This window comes from Solanum verrucosum, unplaced genomic scaffold (genome assembly GCF_900185275.1).
Source record: "Solanum verrucosum unplaced genomic scaffold, falcon-dt-bn FXZP01000222.1, whole genome shotgun sequence".
In the NCBI taxonomy this organism is placed as follows: domain Eukaryota; kingdom Viridiplantae; phylum Streptophyta; class Magnoliopsida; order Solanales; family Solanaceae; genus Solanum; species Solanum verrucosum.
Window position 1 is genome coordinate 218,838 of NW_026020027.1, and position 19,225 is coordinate 238,062.

The 19,225-nt window shown below is 35.8% G+C and overlaps 2 protein-coding genes and 1 non-coding gene across 5 annotated transcripts; 2 read left to right on the forward strand and 1 right to left on the reverse strand.

Moving 5' to 3' along the window:
* The first annotated feature begins 459 nt into the window (after nt 1–459).
* Nucleotides 460–12,511, forward strand: LOC125821116 (myosin-2-like). Of its 2 annotated transcripts, none has more exons than XM_049500525.1 (24): nt 460–1,181; nt 1,809–1,910; nt 2,009–2,152; nt 2,239–2,389; nt 2,484–2,511; nt 2,673–2,841; nt 2,986–3,049; nt 3,232–3,245; nt 3,344–3,428; nt 4,261–4,364; nt 4,476–4,614; nt 6,475–6,593; nt 6,712–6,864; nt 6,947–7,036; nt 7,462–7,539; nt 7,924–8,079; nt 8,341–8,541; nt 8,679–8,884; nt 8,963–9,098; nt 9,501–9,630; nt 9,988–10,101; nt 10,180–10,283; nt 11,032–11,235; nt 11,716–12,511. In XM_049500525.1, the coding sequence occupies exons 1-24, from the start codon at nt 741–743 to the stop codon at nt 12,190–12,192; spliced, it is 3,609 nt and encodes a 1,202-aa protein (XP_049356482.1). In that variant the 5' UTR covers nt 460–740; the 3' UTR covers nt 12,193–12,511. The 2 variants fall into 2 exon arrangements, with proteins under 2 accessions (XP_049356482.1, XP_049356480.1); XM_049500523.1 differs by having other exon boundaries at nt 461–1,181; nt 11,029–11,235.
* Nucleotides 12,512–13,213: 702 nt separating this feature from the next.
* On the reverse strand, nt 13,214–13,286 carry TRNAF-GAA (transfer RNA phenylalanine (anticodon GAA)). Its single transcript has one exon. It is a non-coding gene; the product is annotated as a tRNA-Phe (tRNA).
* Nucleotides 13,287–14,303: 1,017 nt separating this feature from the next.
* On the forward strand, nt 14,304–18,776 carry LOC125821163 (uncharacterized). Of its 2 annotated transcripts, XM_049500576.1 has the most exons (7): nt 14,305–14,451; nt 15,909–15,973; nt 16,069–16,098; nt 16,177–17,044; nt 17,355–17,624; nt 18,492–18,572; nt 18,759–18,776. In XM_049500576.1, the coding sequence occupies exons 1-6, from the start codon at nt 14,329–14,331 to the stop codon at nt 18,555–18,557; spliced, it is 1,422 nt and encodes a 473-aa protein (XP_049356533.1). In that variant the 5' UTR covers nt 14,305–14,328; the 3' UTR covers nt 18,558–18,572; nt 18,759–18,776. The 2 variants fall into 2 exon arrangements, with proteins under 2 accessions (XP_049356532.1, XP_049356533.1); XM_049500575.1 differs by lacking the exon at nt 18,759–18,776 and having other exon boundaries at nt 14,304–14,451; nt 18,492–18,713.
* The last annotated feature ends 449 nt before the right edge of the window (nt 18,777–19,225 follow it).

Below are 19,225 nucleotides of genomic sequence, written 5' to 3' on the forward strand. Positions count from 1 at the left end.
TAATCTTATCACATGTGTCAACCTTGTAATAGGTGAAAAAATCTGCAAAAAAAGTTGGTGTTTTACTCTGTTCTTGATTTTTTAGCTTAAGAAGAAGAAGTTTGCAGAAAGTTTCGTTTTTCACAATTTTTTTTTTTCAATTTTGGGAAGAAATACAAGTTTTATTAGCTCAGAATCCCATTTTCCTTTGGGGTTCGTTTTTCTTGGAGGAATTTGAGGTTTATTGCATTTTTTTTTTGGGATTGGAATTTGATGTTCATGTTCGAGAACCCCACGTAGAAATCTCGAACATGTGTTGAAATCTGAATCTGTAAATCGGGTTTTTGCGATTGTGGGGTTGAAGATTTGAATGAAGATGGTGGGTTACTTTGTTTTTTTATTTTAGTTTAAGAAGAAGAGGTAGATTCCAGAAACTTCGTTTTCCAGAAATTTGTTTCCATTTGGGGAAGAAACATAAGCTGTATTAACTCAGAATCCCATTTTCCTTTCTTGGGTTTCATTTTTTTCTTAGCAGAAATCGAAGATTATTTCGAGGTTTATTGCGTAATTTGATTGGAATTTTTCAGGTTGAAGTTTGATGTTCATGTTTGAGAACCCTCAGTGTGTTGAATTCTGAATCTGTATCAGTGTTTTTAGGATTGTGGGGTTGAACAATGTTCAGATTTGAATGAAAACTGTATTTTATAACAGAAATTTCTAAAAAAAAAAAGCTTTTTTCCTCTCTTAATTGGAACTTAAAAATGTCCTCGGTTTCGGAAACTTCTAGAACTCTTAGTTCTCTGGAAGAAATGCTGGAAGCCCTTAAGCAAAGGGACGAGAATGAGAAGCCTAAAGATTGCCCACCAGCATTACCATTTAGGCCAAAGTTAGCTTCGAGAACTAGGCCTCCTTCTCCGAAGAGATCGATGCCTAGTACACCGGAAAAGCGTGACATTGAATTGGAAAATGGCAAAAGAGAAGAAGAGTTTAAAGGGAAACTAGGTAATGTGTTTGGAGCCAAAATGTGTAAAGAGGTGGATTCTAGTAGTGAGTCACCTTATGTTAATTCATCAGCTCAAAAGGAATATAGACAGAGATTTTGGGAAAACGATGGTGCTAACCTTGATAACAAGCTTCCTTATTCTCTCCCAAAGTTTCGCGAGGATGAGTGGGACAACAACATCAGTTATTTTATTGAAAAGGTAATAGGAACTTACTGTAGAAGTTGTGTGTTGTTCAGTTTTATATGCTTAGTATGCTAATTTTGTTTGTTTGATAGAATGTTGGATTTCTGATTATGGGTAGTGGGCTTCAGTTACTAGAAATCCTTAAGAGTTTGAATTGATCTTCTTGGCTTGGGAAGTTGCTATTATCGTTTGTTGACTATTTATCGAGTTAATATAGACAATTCATATAGCTTAACTAGGTTGGGCGTTTGGGATTAAGAGAACTCAAAATGTGCAGATGAGAGAGATAATTTCCTGTTTGGTTGGACAATCCACAGTACAGCTGCTCAAGTTTGTAAATACAGTTTCGAATATCTTTCAGCTCTTTTGTTTCTTGAGCTTACTGCAGTTTACCTGTAAGTCTTTGGCCATGTTTGGAATACTAACACTTTTAACTAAATGGTGAGTTGGTAAACAAAAACTGTGCACGTTCTACTTTGAACTCCCATTGTTTGTCGAAGTGTGTTTTTTTTTTTTTTTTGGCAGGAAGATTTCATGAATTTTACCTGATGTGGTATAGCTTTTGAGACATCTTTTGAATGTAACTAACGAGTAGTTATATTAATGGTGGCACACACTCATCTTCAAAGCTCTGTATTTCAGAAGCTTCGTGTTTGGTGCCATCTGAAAAATAGACAATGGGAACCAGGACAGTTGCAATCAACTTCTGGAGACAAAGCCTCAGTATTGCTCTCTGATGGCAGTGTAAGTTCACCTGTTCTGGCTATTCACTATGATGAACAATGAAGTTTAAAATAATTGAATTAAAAAGATCTATTTGTACTTACTTTGTCAACCTATAGGTTGTGGCAGTGCCCGTTGAAGAGCTTTTACCTGCAAATCCAGATATTCTTCAGGGTGTGGATGATCTCATACAACTTTGTTATCTTAATGAGCCATCGGTTCTTCACAACCTCCAATATAGATATGCTCAAGATAGAATATATGTGTGTACTCTTAAGACAGCTCACTGTCTCATCAAATGTAGAACATCATGCCTTCATTTTAATGTTTTCTGCCCCTATGCTTACAGACTAAGGCCGGGCCTGTTCTAATAGCAGTCAATCCCTTCAAAGAGATCCAATTGTATGGGAGCAAACTTGTTACAGCATACAAGAAGAAACTCTTGGATAGTCCTCACATTTATTCTATTGCTGAAACTGCCTACAGTCAAATGATGGAAGGTCTTTATAATTCCTAAATTCATTTCTGGTCTCTGAAACTTTTAGATGACATTAGTCGATCCTTATTTTCTTGCTTTTCCTGTGTATCTTGCAGATGAAGTAAATCAATCCATCATCATAAGGTTGGTTGAAGTGTCTCATTGTTAGAGTTTGTAACGCGAAGTATCTGATGATAGTATCTACACTGGTTGAGTAATTGCATGTCTTGGTTGTAATGATCAAATTTGTGGTAAGCCTAATGCTTGTATTTTTCAAATAACTAACTTCTCTTCATATCATTTAGTGGGGAAAGTGGATCTGGGAAGACGGAAACAGCAAAATTCGCGATTGAATATTTGGTTATGATTAGTGGAGGCAACAATCATGTAGAAAGTGAGCTGCTGCAGACAAGTTGCATATTGGAGGCTTTTGGAAATGCTAAAACCCTCAGGAATAACAACTCCAGTCGATTTGTCAGTCTCTACATCTTCTTCTGTTTCTTTTTGTTTGCTATCTTTCTTTTGGGGAGTGGGGTGGGGGTGTAAATGGAATAGCTTCTTTGAATTAGTAATGGCCCTTTTTGCACTTGGACTAACAGATGCCCTGATGGGTTGCAGGGAAGGTTGATTGAAATTTATTTTAGTGCAGAGGGAGGAATTTGCGGTGCTAATGTACAAGCATGTAAGGATGTTTATTGAGATGAATTTCCTTATAAAATACATGTCTTGTCACTTGTTACTTGTTAGTATTGTTTTTGGTATCACTTTGTTGAAATTGTTTTGTAATGTTATTTTGGTCCCATTTTACTGACTTTTACCAATCTTTGTGCATGTCTAATATGTTGATGCTAAAATATTGGATAGTTCTTCTTGAAAAGGTGGGCATTTTTCTTTTGTTTATTCTTCCTTGTATTTTCTTGTTAAAATTGTGTGTTCATCAGAGCTAAATCTTTCTGAGACACGTCTAATTTGGCAGTCAAGAGTGGTTCAACTGGCTCATGGAGAGAGGTCTTACCATATCTTTTACCAGCTATGTGCTGGGGCTCCTTCTGCTTTGAGAGGTTTGGATTCCGATATTGAACCTTTCATTGTAGTCTTCTTTTGTTACTTATTTTACTTGTTCGGGTCTTTACATCTGTCATGGGCTCCACATTTTAGTTTTCTCAGTAGGATATGATTTTTCAGTAATTTCTATGAATTTATAAACATTTTCAAGCCGTGAACCATCTTCTATTGTTACTGTTGCATTGTACTACCTGTGAGATGTTTCTCTTCATATCTTTTTCAGAATGGATATTACTATGATTCTAAAAGTAACATAGGAGCTATAATTTTACTGAATAAGTGCTTTTCATTATCAGAAAACATTAGTTGAAGAACTTCCGTTGATGATGGTGATCTTTTGTTTGAATTTGTGGTATTGTAATGGTGAACTTGCAATCACAAGTCTGTAGTTTTTTTTTTTACTGGATGCTGTTGAATGTGGAATACAATAGGTTATCTACTTGGTGCATGAAAGTTTGAGTTGGAAAATTTGGAATTTGAGCATAAACTAGATGGAGTAAAGTAGATTATATCAAGTGACTGGAAACACCTGCAACACTGTCTTTGAATGAAGATCCTTGAGTTCTATGTACATACATGTGTGCTTTTTCCTTTTTGGTTAAAAAGAGCATCTGAAGACATAGTATCAGACATTTCAACTTCTTTGGCTTTCGATTATTCCAGAAGTGGGACCACTGTTTCTTGGCTAGATGTGTGATTGAATACTCTACAGCTCTGGATAATTCTTTTTTGTGTCTCTTTTTTAAAAGGAGAGGTAGGTGTTAGATAAAGAAGTCCTCGAAAGATTTTGTACCTTCACATTCAGAACATTTGCGATTCTTTTTGCAGATAAACTGAAGCTGACAGGTGCTTCGGAGTACAACTTTCTCAACCAGAGTAATTCGTTGGTGATCCATAATGTTGATGATGCAAAAAAGTTTCATATGCTTGTGGTGAGCTCATGGGATCAGATTGGTTAATTTAGATTTTAATTCTTTTGCTTTCAATTCAAAGTCATGTTGGATCTTTTTGTTGTTAATTCCTTTCATGCACTCCCTTTTCAGAAAGCCCTAAACACTGCGGGGATTTCTGAAAGAGACCAAGAGCATGCTTTTCAGATGGTTGCTGCAGTGCTATGGCTGGGAAACATAACATTCGAAGCAATTGGCAATGGAAACAATGTTGAAGTTGTGCAATGTGAAGGTGAGCTATATATGTGAAGTACAATTTTGCTAATTTTGCTCCTTTTGTATTCTTGTTCTCCTTGAAATAAATAATACAGTAACATATTTGATTTCTATACTTGTGTCATCATTGATCTCTGATCCTATTCTTAGTAGTGTGTTGCAGCCTAGACTTCTTAATTTATAAAAAAATGGAGTTCCATTACGGAAAGATGAATAATTCTTGTTAATTAAAAGTATTCATAGCTAGTCATGCCAAGATATTAGCAGTAACTACACTATTCCATTTCTAAAGAACCATCTGATACCTACAATTATTACATGTGGTTCTATAACACAAAAGTTAATCTGGTAAAGGAAACTATCACGACCAAGGAGGGCCGTGATCGGCACCCGACGATCTGACTCCAGAAGGTCGAACCAGTAGAACTTTAGTACCTGTTAATTGTCAACAAATGCATAAGGGCACTCGCTTGCCCAAACCAAGACTCATATACTTACATCTATGCATGGATAATCCTCAAAATGTAAATCCATAGCACAATCACATGCATAATACGTCCTGGTCACCATAGCTTTCCCATCACGCCTGCCCAGGGGGTCCAAATTTTCTACTCGCATGATTGGACAAGTTGTGCTAGCACCCTCCACCGTCCAGTAAGAAGTCAGAACTTCTTATAGAGAACTCCAAATAACAAACCTTTCTAATTGTTAGAAACCAGTTTTCAAGTGCTACAATTTTTCTTCAGAAATCATGGCCAAATCTGCCATATTTATAACAGGATATGCATTTTTGAAGTTGGTCCTTGTTTCAATTTTAGAGATTTCTTGCTCCTTGTGTTATTTTCCTACTTTTCTTGTTCTAAAGTACATATTTAAATCCAAAATACTTCCGTTTCATAACAATCACTCACCAAATATATCCCCATCGTTCCAACCCATTAAACCAAGCACTTCTCACTTTTCACCATATAGATGGCTCATTTGAGGGAAATGGAAAGTGTTACAAACAAATTAGTGTGGGATACTCATATTTACTTAACCTTATATTATAACTGAAAATATATTTGGATCTCCTGTTGTATGATCTATTACTATGATACTAGAATGCAAGAATATGTATTTCCTTTATCCCATTGCAGTGTCCCCTTATTTTATTCCCCTTCTTCAGTTTTATTCAAGTAATTTTCTGCCATACAATGGGTCAATTTGGTACCATCCCTCATGCCATGCTCTAAAAAGAATGGTCAATGTTTATTTTGTTAACACACATAATTAAAGAAATTCACAATCACAGAGATGTTCTGTAATTATAAATTTTTGTGAGGAGGATGAAAGAGTGTAGAGAAAATGCTTAGGTCTGTGCACAATCAACTCTTTGTTGTCTTTTAGCGGTGTAGCCTATCTGTAATTTCCTTCTGTGTCAAACACTATATTGTTCTTTCTCCTTTGAGTAGGAGAGACAGTGTGTCTTGTTTTGTTATTGTCAGTTTTGCTACTTTTTCCTGGACTTGTATTTTTAACTGCAAGTTTAATCTTTTGTAATCATCTTTTTCTTTGAGCCTTTGAGGTTCTATTTAAGTTTTTTTTTTTTTTTCATTCTTTTAGGCCATGAGCAGGTTATAACGTCATAAAACCTCTTTTTTAGGCTTTATTGGAAAATCTTTTGCTTTCTCAAGATAATTCCTTTCTTTCCCCTTTATCCTTGTGTTCTTCCAGTTATGACTATTTTGATCTTGTGTCTCTTTCATGCGAGGATTTTGAATTATGCCCTATTGTGCTAGTTCCCTGATACAGTTTTATATGTTTGTTATAACTGTGCTTAACTGGAGATACTAAAGCTGACATGTTTGGTATTTTACTACCTCTGGTGTTGCAGCCGTTATAAATGCTGCTAGCTTAATGGGCTGTAGTGCCAATGACCTCATGCTAGCTTTATCAACCAGGGAAATACAAGCTGGCAAGGATAAGGTTGTCAAGAGTTTAACCATGCAACAGGTTCGTTACTGAGTTGTATAGGCTCTGCATCAAATACGTTATTTCTGCAAATTTTGATTTTGGAACTCCTACCTTTTTTTTCAAGAACCATAATGGAATGGTTTTAACTCTGATTCAGGCAATTGATACAAGAGATGCAATGGCCAAGTTCATCTATGCAAACCTGTTTGGCTGGATAGTGGATAAAATTAATAGATCTCTTGCAATGGGTAAAGAGAAGACTGGTAGAAGCATAAACATTTTAGATATTTATGGTTTCGAATCATTTGAGGTAAACTGATTTTCAAGATGTTGTTACTATTGTAAAACATAAGAATATATCTGTTATCCCACTTGCCATTTTTTCTTTGCAGAAAAATAGCTTTGAACAATTTTGCATTAACTATGCAAATGAGAGGCTCCAGCAGCATTGTTACCGACATCTCTTCAAACTTGAGCAAGAAGTAAGCACATCAGCATGCTTTGTAGTTACTGACTTCTTGTTTCTTCATGCATTTTCTTTTGGAATAATGTTCTTATTTCTTTATTCCTTTCAGTTACTCACTTCTTTTTACATAAATAGGAAAACAAAGAACTAGGCTTATGCTGACTTTGCATCAGCTGATTATAATATAAGTGAAGTTTTTACCTTGTAAAAGAAAGAGTGATTTTTTTTTTTATGAAAACTGGAGTGAGAAAGTCTGAGCACATATTTTAGGACCTCGGGTGCTGTCTGCAAATGTTGTTATGTTGTGCAGACGAAATAAGGATCATTGTCAGACACTTTTCTCTCTGATTTGTGGCATATCTGAGCCTTATTCCGACTCCTGTAGATACTTATTACAGCCTATGTTGGATAGTGACCCCAAAATGATGTATTGTAATTCAGGAATATGAATTGGATGGAATTGATTGGACAAAAGTAGATTTTCAAGATAACCAAGAGTGCTTGGATCTTTTTGAGAAGGTATGTCTGACTTTTGGTTCTTTTCTTTCACTGAATTTTGCATTCAAGAATGTTCATAGTCTGCTAAATTTCTGCGCTTCAGATTACTCTTCTAACACTTCAGCACAACACAGTCATTATCTTGTTTTGTTTTCTCTTGTAGTGTTCTTACTCTTTCTCATATTCAATTGTTGATTTGGATAAGAAGAGACACTTGTTCCCTTAGTAGAAAAGAAGAGACACTAGTTCATTTTGATGGACATCATTTACACACACGCTGTATTTCATATTGTAGAAGTTAAAACTACTTCTTGGCAGTGAAGTTGTGAAAATGCTAACATATTTAGTAGACGTTCTAATGATAAATCATCTCCCATCTATGGATTCTAATGATGCCTTCTGCAGAAACCCATTGGGATAATATCTTTATTGGATGAAGAATCAAATTTTGATAAAGCGACTGACTTGGCCTTCGCCAATAAGCTTAAGCAGCACCTGAAAGCTAACCCTTGCTATAAAGGAGATAGAGAAGAATTTGGCGTTCGCCATTATGCTGGAGAGGTCAGTTTCTTTCAGAAATGTGTCTTGAGAACTTGTGCCGTATGATATATATGTAGTCGTGAAGGATAATTTCCTTGCTAGAACTGAGACTCTTGTGAGGAAATTAAGGTTTGGGATCTGATGCATCAGAATTTGCTCAAGGGCAACAATTGATGTTTCAGGAAATGAAGATCAATAAGCTTCTTTCAAATATCTCTGATATTGTTGCTGGCTTTAAATATTTCTGTTTTATCATTATAAAAGTTTTTTCATCTTATTTAGGTTATCTATGACACAAGTGATTTCTTGAATAAGAATAGAGATACAGTGCATCCCGACACTATTCAGCTACTCTCATCAAGCAGTGAGGACTTGCTCAAGTTGTTTGCCTCCTCTTTTGCTAATCAGTCCAAGAAAACAGCAACTTCAATTCATATTGAGATATCAGACTTTCAGAAGCAAACAGTTGCTACTAAATTTAAGGTAGTTATGCCATTTTCTTAATTTCTTATAAAACTTAACATGGTGATAGAAGTATTTTATACTAAATATTTGAGAAAATAACTTTGTATTATGATGCTGAAAAAATAGTCAATATTGCCTTTATCAAAATCTTGCAGGATGTGTTGTTCAAATTGATGCAGCAGTTGGAAAGTACAGCGCCACACTTCATTTGTTGCATAAAACCGAACAATAAGCAGGTTCCTGGCATGTACAACAATGATCTCGTCTTTGAGCAGCTCAGAAGCTACAGTCTTCTTGAGGTTGTTCGGATCTCTAGATCTGGGTATCCTACTAGGATGACACATCAAGAATTCTGTATAAGGTGAAATGTGTGCTCCTTGCTTTACTGCTAAGTTTCCCTTTTGGATGTTCTGTGACTTATACAAATGTGGTTATTTAGGTATGGTGTCCTCCTTCCAGAAGACCATGAACGCAAAGATCCCTTAAGCATGTCTGTTTCCATTCTGCGGCAATTTGACATCCTTCCCGAAATGTACCAAGTTGGGTATACAAAGTTATATTTCCGGGCAGGACAGGTAAGTTTTTTTTTTTCTTAGTTTCTCAAGTGTACCTATGTTTTCTTTTTTTATAAAAAATTTTTTTGATTGCCATAAATCATTGACACAGATGCAACTTGTAACTTATTTAATCACAGCTATTACAGATTTAAGCAAATAAAAATTGTAATGTCTCTTAAAATTAATTAGCTACATCACGACGAGAATTTCAGATTTAAGAAGCACATTTGACCTCAAATTTTTCTGCAATTAGTTCCATGATATTAGAATAATGAAAAATGACATAAACTGTGCTAATAATTTTTCTATGATTAGTATGGCTAAATTTGGACTTCTAGTGAGGCAATGGTTGTGCATGTTACTAAAGAATGAATTTTCTAGTGTATCGATATTCTGAACTTCTATCATGGCGACATGTAGATTTCTGTGCTGGAGGATGTGAGGAAACAAGTTCTGCAAGGCACTCTTGAGGTGCAGAAGTGCTACAGTGGTCCTCATGCTCGTCGTCATTTCCATGAGCTCAAAGGAGTAGTGATCATACTTCAATCATGTAAGGCTGAACGTTTTACAGCAGTTTATTTTTAGAAAGAATGTTGTTCAACCTTCAAAGAAGCTATTAATGAACAGAATTTTCTCTCGCCAGTTTTATTTGTATATTAATTCTGTTTATTTCAAACAATTTCTTTTTTTCAGTTTAAAAAAATAATAACTGCTCTTTTCAAATTATTTAGTCGATAACTTCAAGTTCTTGAGAAACCAGTGATTCCATAGCCAAACTCCTTTCTCTCATTTCTTTCTTTCTTCCTTCCTTTCTTTTTAGTGGGAATAAGTTGACGTCATGGAATTTTCTAGAATTTTTAATTCAAGGTAGTACTTGGTAATATGATGTCAAAATATTTTATTGTAGTTGTTCGTGGTGAAATTGCTCGAAGGCAGTATAAGGATTCTCTGGAGTCTAAACAGAAAGATGCTAATAAAGAAAATGATGAGCAGCTGGTGGCTGTTCTGCAGATACAATCAGGTAAAGTTTTTTCTTTTGGCATCTAAGGTTATGAAATTCAAATATGGATTTATTTGCCTAACTTTTCTTTTCTTGCAGCTATTCGTTGCTGGTTGGCTCAGAGGCATCTTAATCAACTGCAGAAGTCGAAAAAGTTAATTCAAGACAGACCAAAACCAGCCAAAAAGACTACGGAGGTGAAGGTAATCTGTTCGGTAGACGATCATCAATATCTTTATGTGCAAGCTCTCTTGCGTCAACTTCTGTTTATCTAGATGGTCCCTAGCATGAAATAGTTTATCTTTCTACTAAAAAGTTTTTCCATAAGTTCTATTGTAACTTGTCTTCTTTCTTCATTCAGAATTCTAGTATCTGCTTCAGGATTAATATCTTTAAGAATTTGGTGGCCTGTTGCGTGAAGCCAGTTTTAGGTATCTTTTCCCCCCCCCTTTTAGCAAATCCAATTGTAGGTGTTCTAATACTTTTCCTATATGAAAAATAAAAAATGTTTCTTCTTAATGTTTTATCCTTCCTCAAGAGGATGAAATACTCAATCTTGATATTGTTGAGTGTTTGATCCTTTAAATTAAGGTAAAAACAAGTGAGAAAACTATGTATTTTTCAATGGATAGGAAGGCCTTTTTTTGTTTAGAAGTTGATCCTATAGCCTAATATGCAGCCCCAAATAATTAATTAATTAGCAGCCAAAAAGAAGGAAAAATGACAGTTGGTGAAGAGTAAATGATGGATCCCAAACCCCTTTTCTCTAACTTATAATTCACTCTCTTTTGTATGTTCTAACTCCCCGTGGCTGTTGCGCAAAGTGGAGTCTAATTTTAGGAACTAATCTGCACACTCTGGAGGCAACTAAGTAGCGTATAAAATGCTTCACTTTGACTTTTGAGAGTAAGAGTGACTCTGTAGTAAGCTCATTTCTTTTTATCTCAGCAGGACTTGCCTGCAGAAATTTTACCTTCTGTTGTCGAAGACCTCGAAAGGCGGGTTTTGGTGGCTGAGGCAACCCTTGAAGAGAAGGAAAAGGAAAATGCTGCCCTAAAGGAGCAAGTAAATCAATTGGAGTCCCGATGGTCAGATTATGAGGTCAGGATGAGGTCGATGGAGGAGATGTGGCAAAAACAAATGGCATCATTGCAGGTTAGTAATATCTCCAAATCCATGTGATCATAGAGAAGAGAGAGTTTCTACTGATTGTCGTGTCTTCTTACTAGTGCTGTAGTCTAATGGTTCTGGTTTACAATAGAGAGACGTATTAGGTCCATCAAATTTCGATGCAAAATCAGCCATGTGAAGCTCTCCGTAGTTGCTAACCATAATCCTGTTTTGTCAATGACTTGAAAGCTATTATGATATAACGAACGTGCATCTAGTCATGATGCTTCTTCGGCATTGAACAGACAAACATATTTTCTTTCCCAGTGGAAGAAGCACTTGGGGCCTGGGGGAGCAAACAAATAAATCTGAGCAGAGTTTTTTATTCAGAAGTTGATACTTGGGCGGTTAATGTTATTTTAATTTGCTTTCGGGTGTGGAGCATATGCATATGTTCTTGATATTCCATATACAGGAACGATAAATTTGCTAACGTCTTTTACATCAAATGCTTTGCTTTGGCAGGCAAGTTTGGTTTCAGCCAAGAAGAGCCTTGGTGTTGACAATTCTGCCGGTCACCCTGGAAAACCTGAAGGTTCTCCATCTCCTTGCGGTTATGAATCTGAAGACACTACAACAACTATGGGCACTCGCACTCCTGGGGGCAGCACTCCTATAGAATATGCTAGCAACGGTGTAGATTTTGGAGGTATTAGAGAGATTAATGGTGGTTTATGTGTAGTCAATTACCTTAGCAGGGAGTTTGAGCTACGAAAACAAAATTTTGATGACGAAGCCATGGCAATTAGTCAGTTGAAGTCAGGGCAGTTACAGTCTACTAGTCCTGCAGAAGATTTTCGAAGACTCAGACACAAGTTTGACGAATGGAAGAAAGACTACAAGGCTCGGTTAAAGGAGACAAAGTCAAAGGTACACAAGCTTGGTTATTCAGAAGCAGAGAAAACTCGTAGAAATTGGTGGGGAAAGAAGAGCAAAAGATAACTACTACTTCTTCTTCTTCGTTGTCTTTTGTGTGTGAAAAATGTATAGATAGAAACTCATTTTCCCAACTATGGGTTCTTAGTATAGCAGAATTAGCGGAGACCGAGGAATGTAGTGTGCTCCGATCGAAAGGATCCACTCTCTCCTTAGATAGTTCTAGTCCTGTTTGTGATTATGTTTGTTTGTAGACTATGTTAGGTTCTTGAACATACATCCATAGATTTTTGCAGAACTTGTGATAGATCAGTTGCAGCTGCAGAAGAATGATTTAATTTACAACTCAAATGAGTATCAAAACATGATTGCATTTTGCTTACTATTACTTATGTATTTTTGGATCCTCGTTCACAACTATTTTGATTTGATGCACTTGAGTCGAGGGTCTTTTGGAAATAACCTCTCTACCTTCACGAGGTAGGAGTAAGGTCTACCTTTTCCGGATTCCACTTGTGGGATTACTAAGTAAGTTGTTGCTATTGCTGTATACTTGTATATTTTTGGACTGATTGATGTATCCAGTAGAACCCTTTGGGCTAAGCAGTAAAAATGAAATGAGATGCTACTTTGTGGATTGTCCAGAAGGAAGGATACATGTGCTGTGCTGGGTGGGACGTAGTAGGTTTTTTATGTGGAGTAGCGAGGTGTGGATAATGTGGATAAGTTGGCTTGAACAGTATATTTTGCCGGTGAAAAGTAGTAGGTCCTTAGTAGAATAGTCAAGTGTGCGTAAATGAGACCTTTATATAAAATAAATCATCCCTCTCACCGTAGAAGGGGTGGAAAAAAAAACACAAAATATGCATTCTACTTTAGCAGACATTAATTATTGTTTACATGATTCAAATGCATAAAAAATAAAAAAGATGATCAAATAAGACAATTGAACAACAAATATGAAAAAAGAAAAAATATGAAAAAAAATCATTTCCATGATTCAAACGCATAAAAAATCAAAAAGATGATCAAATAAGACAATCGAAGAAAAAATATGAAAAAAGAAAAAAAAATCAAAAAGTAATAATGCGGTGAACGTGGATCGAACACGTGACCTTCAGATCTTCAGTCTGACGCTCTCCCAACTGAGCTATCCCCGCTATATGTTAACTTACTATTCAGATCGATTAATTTTCATAACTAACCTCCACAGTAAAATAAATTAGCACTAAAATTATATCATGTTTGCTTTGAGTTTGAAGCAACTTAGGCCTCACTTTCTTTCGATGAAGATTAAGATGTGTAAATATGAATACATATTTATATATTGAGATTTGAGATATATTCAATCAAAATACTAAATTTTGTTATTCAATATCTTAATTTAGTCATAAACATTTGGGCGATCTTTTTACAATAGCTAATAAGCACAAATAGAGATCTACCTCAAGTCTTACTATATAAATATGGAGTATCAAACAAGAGCTCAAACTAGTAAAAAAAGGTGATACACAAAATTCAAAGCAGAAACATACTGGTTACGTGTTATCATGCTCACCCAAAAGAAAAACATATAGTTTCACCCACTTAGAGCTATTATTGAAGATTGCGAATAATTGTTGAAGTTCAACAAGACGACTATTATTCATATCTAGAGATATAAGGAATGAAGATCACAGCCACAGAGAATATTTGATAGCATGAGAGGACGCTATCAATAAAATGACGTTTTTGCTTCTTGCTTATTCGAGCAATGTAGCTTATGCACGATTTTAAGTAGTTTACTTCCTCCATCTCATTTTATGTGACATCCTTTTCTTTTTAGTTCGTCCAAAAAAGAATGTCACCTTATTATAATTAGAAATAATTTAACTTTAAAATTCTTCTTTTACCCTTATACAAATATCTAATGATTGTTTTAGATCCCAAATTTTAAAAATCTTTCTTTTTTTCTTATACAATGTGTTAAGTCAAATGATGTCACATAAAATGGGCGGGCGAGTAATATCTTTCAATGTACCAAAAATTAAGAAAAAAAAACCCAAATAAAACTTTGAAAAAGAAGAGGATTATATTGTACTTTTTGAAACTTTCAAGGACCTTGTGCCAATTTGCTCTTTTGAATAAATCCCTCCAATTTGAAAAGAAGGCCAAAATGGAACCGGAGAGACAGTAAACTGGCCGGAGATTTCACAGATTCCGATGAAGTCTCAAATGGGTCTGAGAAAACCGTCAAACAAACTTCCCACTGCAGATCGTGGAGCCAATGGGGTTGAGAATTTATCCAAGAAACACAACGAACAGTTCGATCACTGGGCGTTTCTGGTATATCTTTTATTGCTTTAACAACTTTTTCTGTTTAATCCTCTTGGTGGTTGTATATTTTTTTGCTGAAATACGAGGTTGATACCCCATTTCATGTAGTTGAAATGGGTTTGTATAGAAAAAGAGAATGGAAATGTTTCTGGCATTTCTCATTTGGAACTTGCTTTGATTTGGGGTTTCTTTGTTTGTGTTAGCATTCATAAGTTTGCATCACTTAGCTTATGAATCATTTTGGTTTTAGGATTGAGACCCATTTTACGTTGTTGAAATGGGTTTGTATTGAATAAGAAAATGGAATTTTCTATGGCATTTCTCATGGGTACTCATCAACAACAACATAGCTAGTGAAATTCCACCAAAGTAGGGTCTGGTGAGGGTAGAGTGAATGGAGAACCTACCCCTATCTCATGGAGGTAGAGAGGTTTTTTCCGAGAGACCCTCAACTCAAGTGAAGCAAATCAAAGAGTAATGGAAAGGAAAAACGGTGGTGGAGGAAACATGACAACTAGTAGGAAAGCCATGCAGAGCATACATGAAAGGAATAACAACACCAGCAACATAGTGCGATCACCTAAAACATAGTAAACAGTAGATGATAACACATACCAAAAGCCAGACACTACATGAATAAGACTAGTATTACGAAAAGACCTTGTCTTTCAGACTACCACCAAGCCCTATTCCGTTGGAAAGCAAGCAATCTAAAGGGTACTTGTTTACTCGAAAGCTGTTTTGGCCTAATTAGTCGTTTTTTTTGGGTTCTTTGTTTGTGTTAGCAATCGTTATGTTTATCTTTCATCTACAATAGCTTTCGGAATCACTGTGGTTTTGGGATTAAGACCTTGTTAGCTTGTTGTAATTGTTGTTGAGATGTTTGTTTTGTGGTGGATGTTATGGGTTTCACCTGGTTGAAATGGGATTGTATAGAAAAAAAGAATGGAAATTCCTCTCGCATTTCTTATTGGTACTCACTTTAATGAGTTGTTTTGGACCAATTCTTAGCTTGTGTTAGCAGTCCTGCTTTTGCATTGCTCATCTCCCGATAGCTTACGAGTTGCTGTGGTTTTGGTTTAGGTTTATGTTCAGACTACCTTTTCTTATTTGATTGTCACCAATGGTACCTGTTCATTCAAAACGTTCTTACAAAATTGTTCCTTCGCCATGAACAAAGAAAAGATAAATTATTTAGTATTGGGGTTTAAATAGGTTCAGATAGAATGGAATGTGAGTATATAAGATTTATATAGTTAGAGTGAAACCAGTTTGGGATTGATGTGTAGTTTGTTTGATTGATTTGTTATTTTGACGTAACTTCTCTTTTTCTGTCACCTTGTAAGTGTAACTTAATGTGGCCATAGTCCATAGCGATTGAAACTGTTACAATGGTTTGTAAGGGCCTTATGCATTTTGGTTATTTGGTTATGGTTGTGATGTTTTCCTGATGCTGATATCTGCAGGATCAAATTGAGGCCCCTGTGTGGGTGGACCTTACCTTGGAATGTAAGTCTGCCTATAAAGACATGTGAGTGGCTGTATTTTTGTTTGGGTTTCTCAACTTTATGCTGGTTTCTTGGGAAATTAGTTTTTCAATCCAGCATTTTCATCTTTTTGTTGCAGGGACGATGAATGGTTCCACATAAGCCATCCGTAAGCATCTTCTGTTTTTGCAAACTTGTGCAGTTTCACTATAGTATTGTGGTATCTCTAAGTTGAATGAGCTTTCAGGTTTCACCAGGCTTCTTCTCGAGAGTTGAAGTCTGCATTTTCTCGCTCAGGAGAGAGTTCCATAAACCTGGAGCATGGCATGCAGGGATCATCTTCTCCTAAGCTCCCACCTTCAGTTTCAAGATCAAGAGGCAAAGATTTCCGAAGCAGGCAGTGGAGTCAAGGAGATCAGACACTTACTTTGGATAAGAAACATCCAGTAAAGCACTTAAGTAAAGGGGGTTTAGAAGCTGATAAAGTAGTAGAGCATAAGACAAATCATAAAAAATTAACAAGCTCTGCAGCTTTAGACTCAGATTCTGCTTGTCAAGCTCTGAATTCCAGGGATATAAAGATTAGCTCGAATTCTTTGGCTGTCTATAGTGACAAAACCCGCTCAATAAACAGCAGCATTACATCAGAGCATGGTGAAGAGTGTTACAAGCAAGAGTTGTGTGTTAGCGATTCTTCAAGCACCATTACATCTGAAGCTTGTGGACAGAAGTCCTTTGAAGTGTCTGGTCCAGTACTTGGTCAAACTACTGGGCTATTGTCATCTCTAAGAGTAAGTCTGAGGAAAAGTTGTGTTACAAGACAAGCATCAAGGATGGAGGTAAATGTTTGTAGGCAATCAGAAGGTCGGAAATCTTCCTCAAGTAAATCGAGTGTAGGATCTTCTTCAATTCCCTACAAAGAAAGGGAATGCGAAACTGAGAGAGAAAGTAAAGAGAAAACTCCAGATAGCAGAAATGTAACTACAATTGTAGAAGCGAAACAGGCTAATAAGTCCAAGGTTCCTGTTCAAGCTCATAACAGAACTTCTATCCCTAAAATGGTTAGTGGAAGATCTGTTTCTTCGTCTTTTGCCAGTGAAACTAGTAGACCAAAGGTGAGAAACCAGAAAAGTCGTTCAAAAGCTTTATATGGAAAACTTCCTCCTTTTTCTTTTTTCATCATTCAACAACTTTTATATTTAGAAGATTATGTTTTGGCCAGGAAAACTTTTGCCTTCTATTTTACTGCCAAGTTTGGGGATTGACAAGGGTTTATTTCTAAGTGTTAAACATTGTAGCCGGACAAGCATTTTTTATAAATTGACTTCCTTCTGCTTGGTGGGAGGGGTGCATTACTAGCGTTTCTTGCCGCATTTAACCATTGGTAAACTGATTTGTTTATCCAAATTGTGTGTTTTGTTATAGGTTCATCCGACTAATGTACAAAGAAAAGCATTGGTTCCTCAAAGAGCCAATGGACGTGTAGCCTCAATTTTGGTCTCAAAGCCTAGTGAAAGAATTGGAAGTAGCCATTGTAGAAGGGTTGTGAGCAGTGGTAAGGAGAATGCTGTTGAAAGAATGGGTATGAGCCAGAAGTCAGTTGCCAAAGACAACCAGGGGTGTAGTACAAAATTCTCAAGTTACAAAAATGAGAATAAAAGAAGCTGCCAGAGCACAAAGTCGAGTGGTTTTATGGTAACCTTTTTACTCTTAGCCACTTATTGTTGCTCAATATTTTTACTTTTTCACTGGTATAAAAGATAAAAAACATATCAATAGTTCGAACTGTAAATCCAAATTATTGCGGTGGAGCTAAGTTTGAAGATATGTTGCAGAACTTAGCATTTGTATCCATCATAGTTTAGTAGCTTCTGGCTTTATTTTGTGTTAGAGTGCAAGAGTCCTAAACATGCCATAGACATTTCTATGACTATAAAATCAATGATATTAAGGATAAAATGAGAATTTAAATATAATCTAAATATAAAAAGGTGATCCGTTTTAGCCTTTAGGAGACTATAAAGGCAAGTGTTTCACATAAAATGAGACACGAGGGAGTATCACTTATTAGGGGCTTTTGACTAGAAAGCTGAAATGTCTGAGAAAATGTTAGATTTGGTACTGGTTTCAATCCCAACGTTCAATTAAAACTCTAGGGGGATGACTCACCTAAGAAGTCCAATCAATGTCTTCGTCAGTCGTTCTGTTGCTAGGTGTTTTTGATCATCAAAGTTCTTTGGCGTCTTTTCCTTCTCATCTTTTGCTACTATGTTGTTTGGACTCTTCAAAAATGTTGCCGCGCCCACGTCAGATCCTCCAAAAATGTACTAATTTTTGAGGATCCAACGTGCACTCGGTGCCATTTTTGAAGAGTTTGAGCAACATAGTTTTGCTATGGTACATCCTTTTCATTATTCACTATGTTTTTCCTATGAACTTTATAATCATCAACGCCATTAGACATGCCAATATATTCTTGATATATTTCATTCCCATATCAATCATTCATTCATTCTCACTAACTTTTTACCATTATTGTGATCTGAAATATTTTCAATGCAGGTGAATCTAGATAATAGAAAGGAAGTCACGAATCGTGCAAATGTAAAGAAGAAGGCTTTCTACTGATAAAAGATTGAACCTGTATGTAAATAGTACACACTCTACCTCTTCCATTCTCTGCTAACTGTGCAATGAAAATGGGTAAATGACATGTATCAGATTGATTTTGTGATGTTCATCTTATTGCTATGCTGCAACTTTACTATCTGGTATGTTGCAATATTGAGAGGCATAAGATTGTTGTTTCATCTTAATTGTTCTTTTCAGTGGTTGATCAAAAGCATACTATATGTGTTCTTTTTCTAATCCATATGGTTTGTGTTAAATATGGAGAAGGGAAGAGAGAGGGGCGAGTCCATTACCCACCGAGTTTCAAAGTTGAAATCAACAACTACTGGTTACCACAAACACACATAGATGTGTTCTTCTATTTGAATTTAGCCTTCAAACATAGATATTGGTTACCACAAAACATATAGATGTGTTTTTTTTAAACTCTTTAATTTTAACTTTTCACGTAATATTTGTTAGACCATAAGATTAAATGATATTTTGATACATTTTACATATTTTTAGTTTAAGAGTATAAGTTTTAAGCGTCATTTTACTTTCTTAAACTCTATGTAAAGTTAAATCAGACAAATAAACTAAAACAAATAGATTACTTATTTATTGCTCTCTCTGTATCAAGTCAAAATCAGACAAATAAATTGAAATAGAGAAATTGCTTATTT

Coding starts and splice junctions, on each gene's coding strand:
- LOC125821116 (XM_049500523.1), top strand. CDS start 741: ATGTCCTCGGTTTCGGAAACTTCTAGAACTCTTAGTTCTCTGGAAGAA. Junction 2,842..2,985: donor ATAACAACTCCAGTCGATTT/GTCAGTCTCTAC, acceptor GATGGGTTGCAG/GGAAGGTTGATTGAAATTTA. Junction 10,102..10,179: donor TGTTCTGCAGATACAATCAG/GTAAAGTTTTTT, acceptor CTTTTCTTGCAG/CTATTCGTTGCTGGTTGGCT.
- LOC125821163 (XM_049500575.1), top strand. CDS start 14,329: ATGAAGTCTCAAATGGGTCTGAGAAAACCGTCAAACAAACTTCCCACT. Junction 14,452..15,908: donor TCGATCACTGGGCGTTTCTG/GTATATCTTTTA, acceptor TGATATCTGCAG/GATCAAATTGAGGCCCCTGT. Junction 17,045..17,354: donor GTGAAACTAGTAGACCAAAG/GTGAGAAACCAG, acceptor GTTTTGTTATAG/GTTCATCCGACTAATGTACA.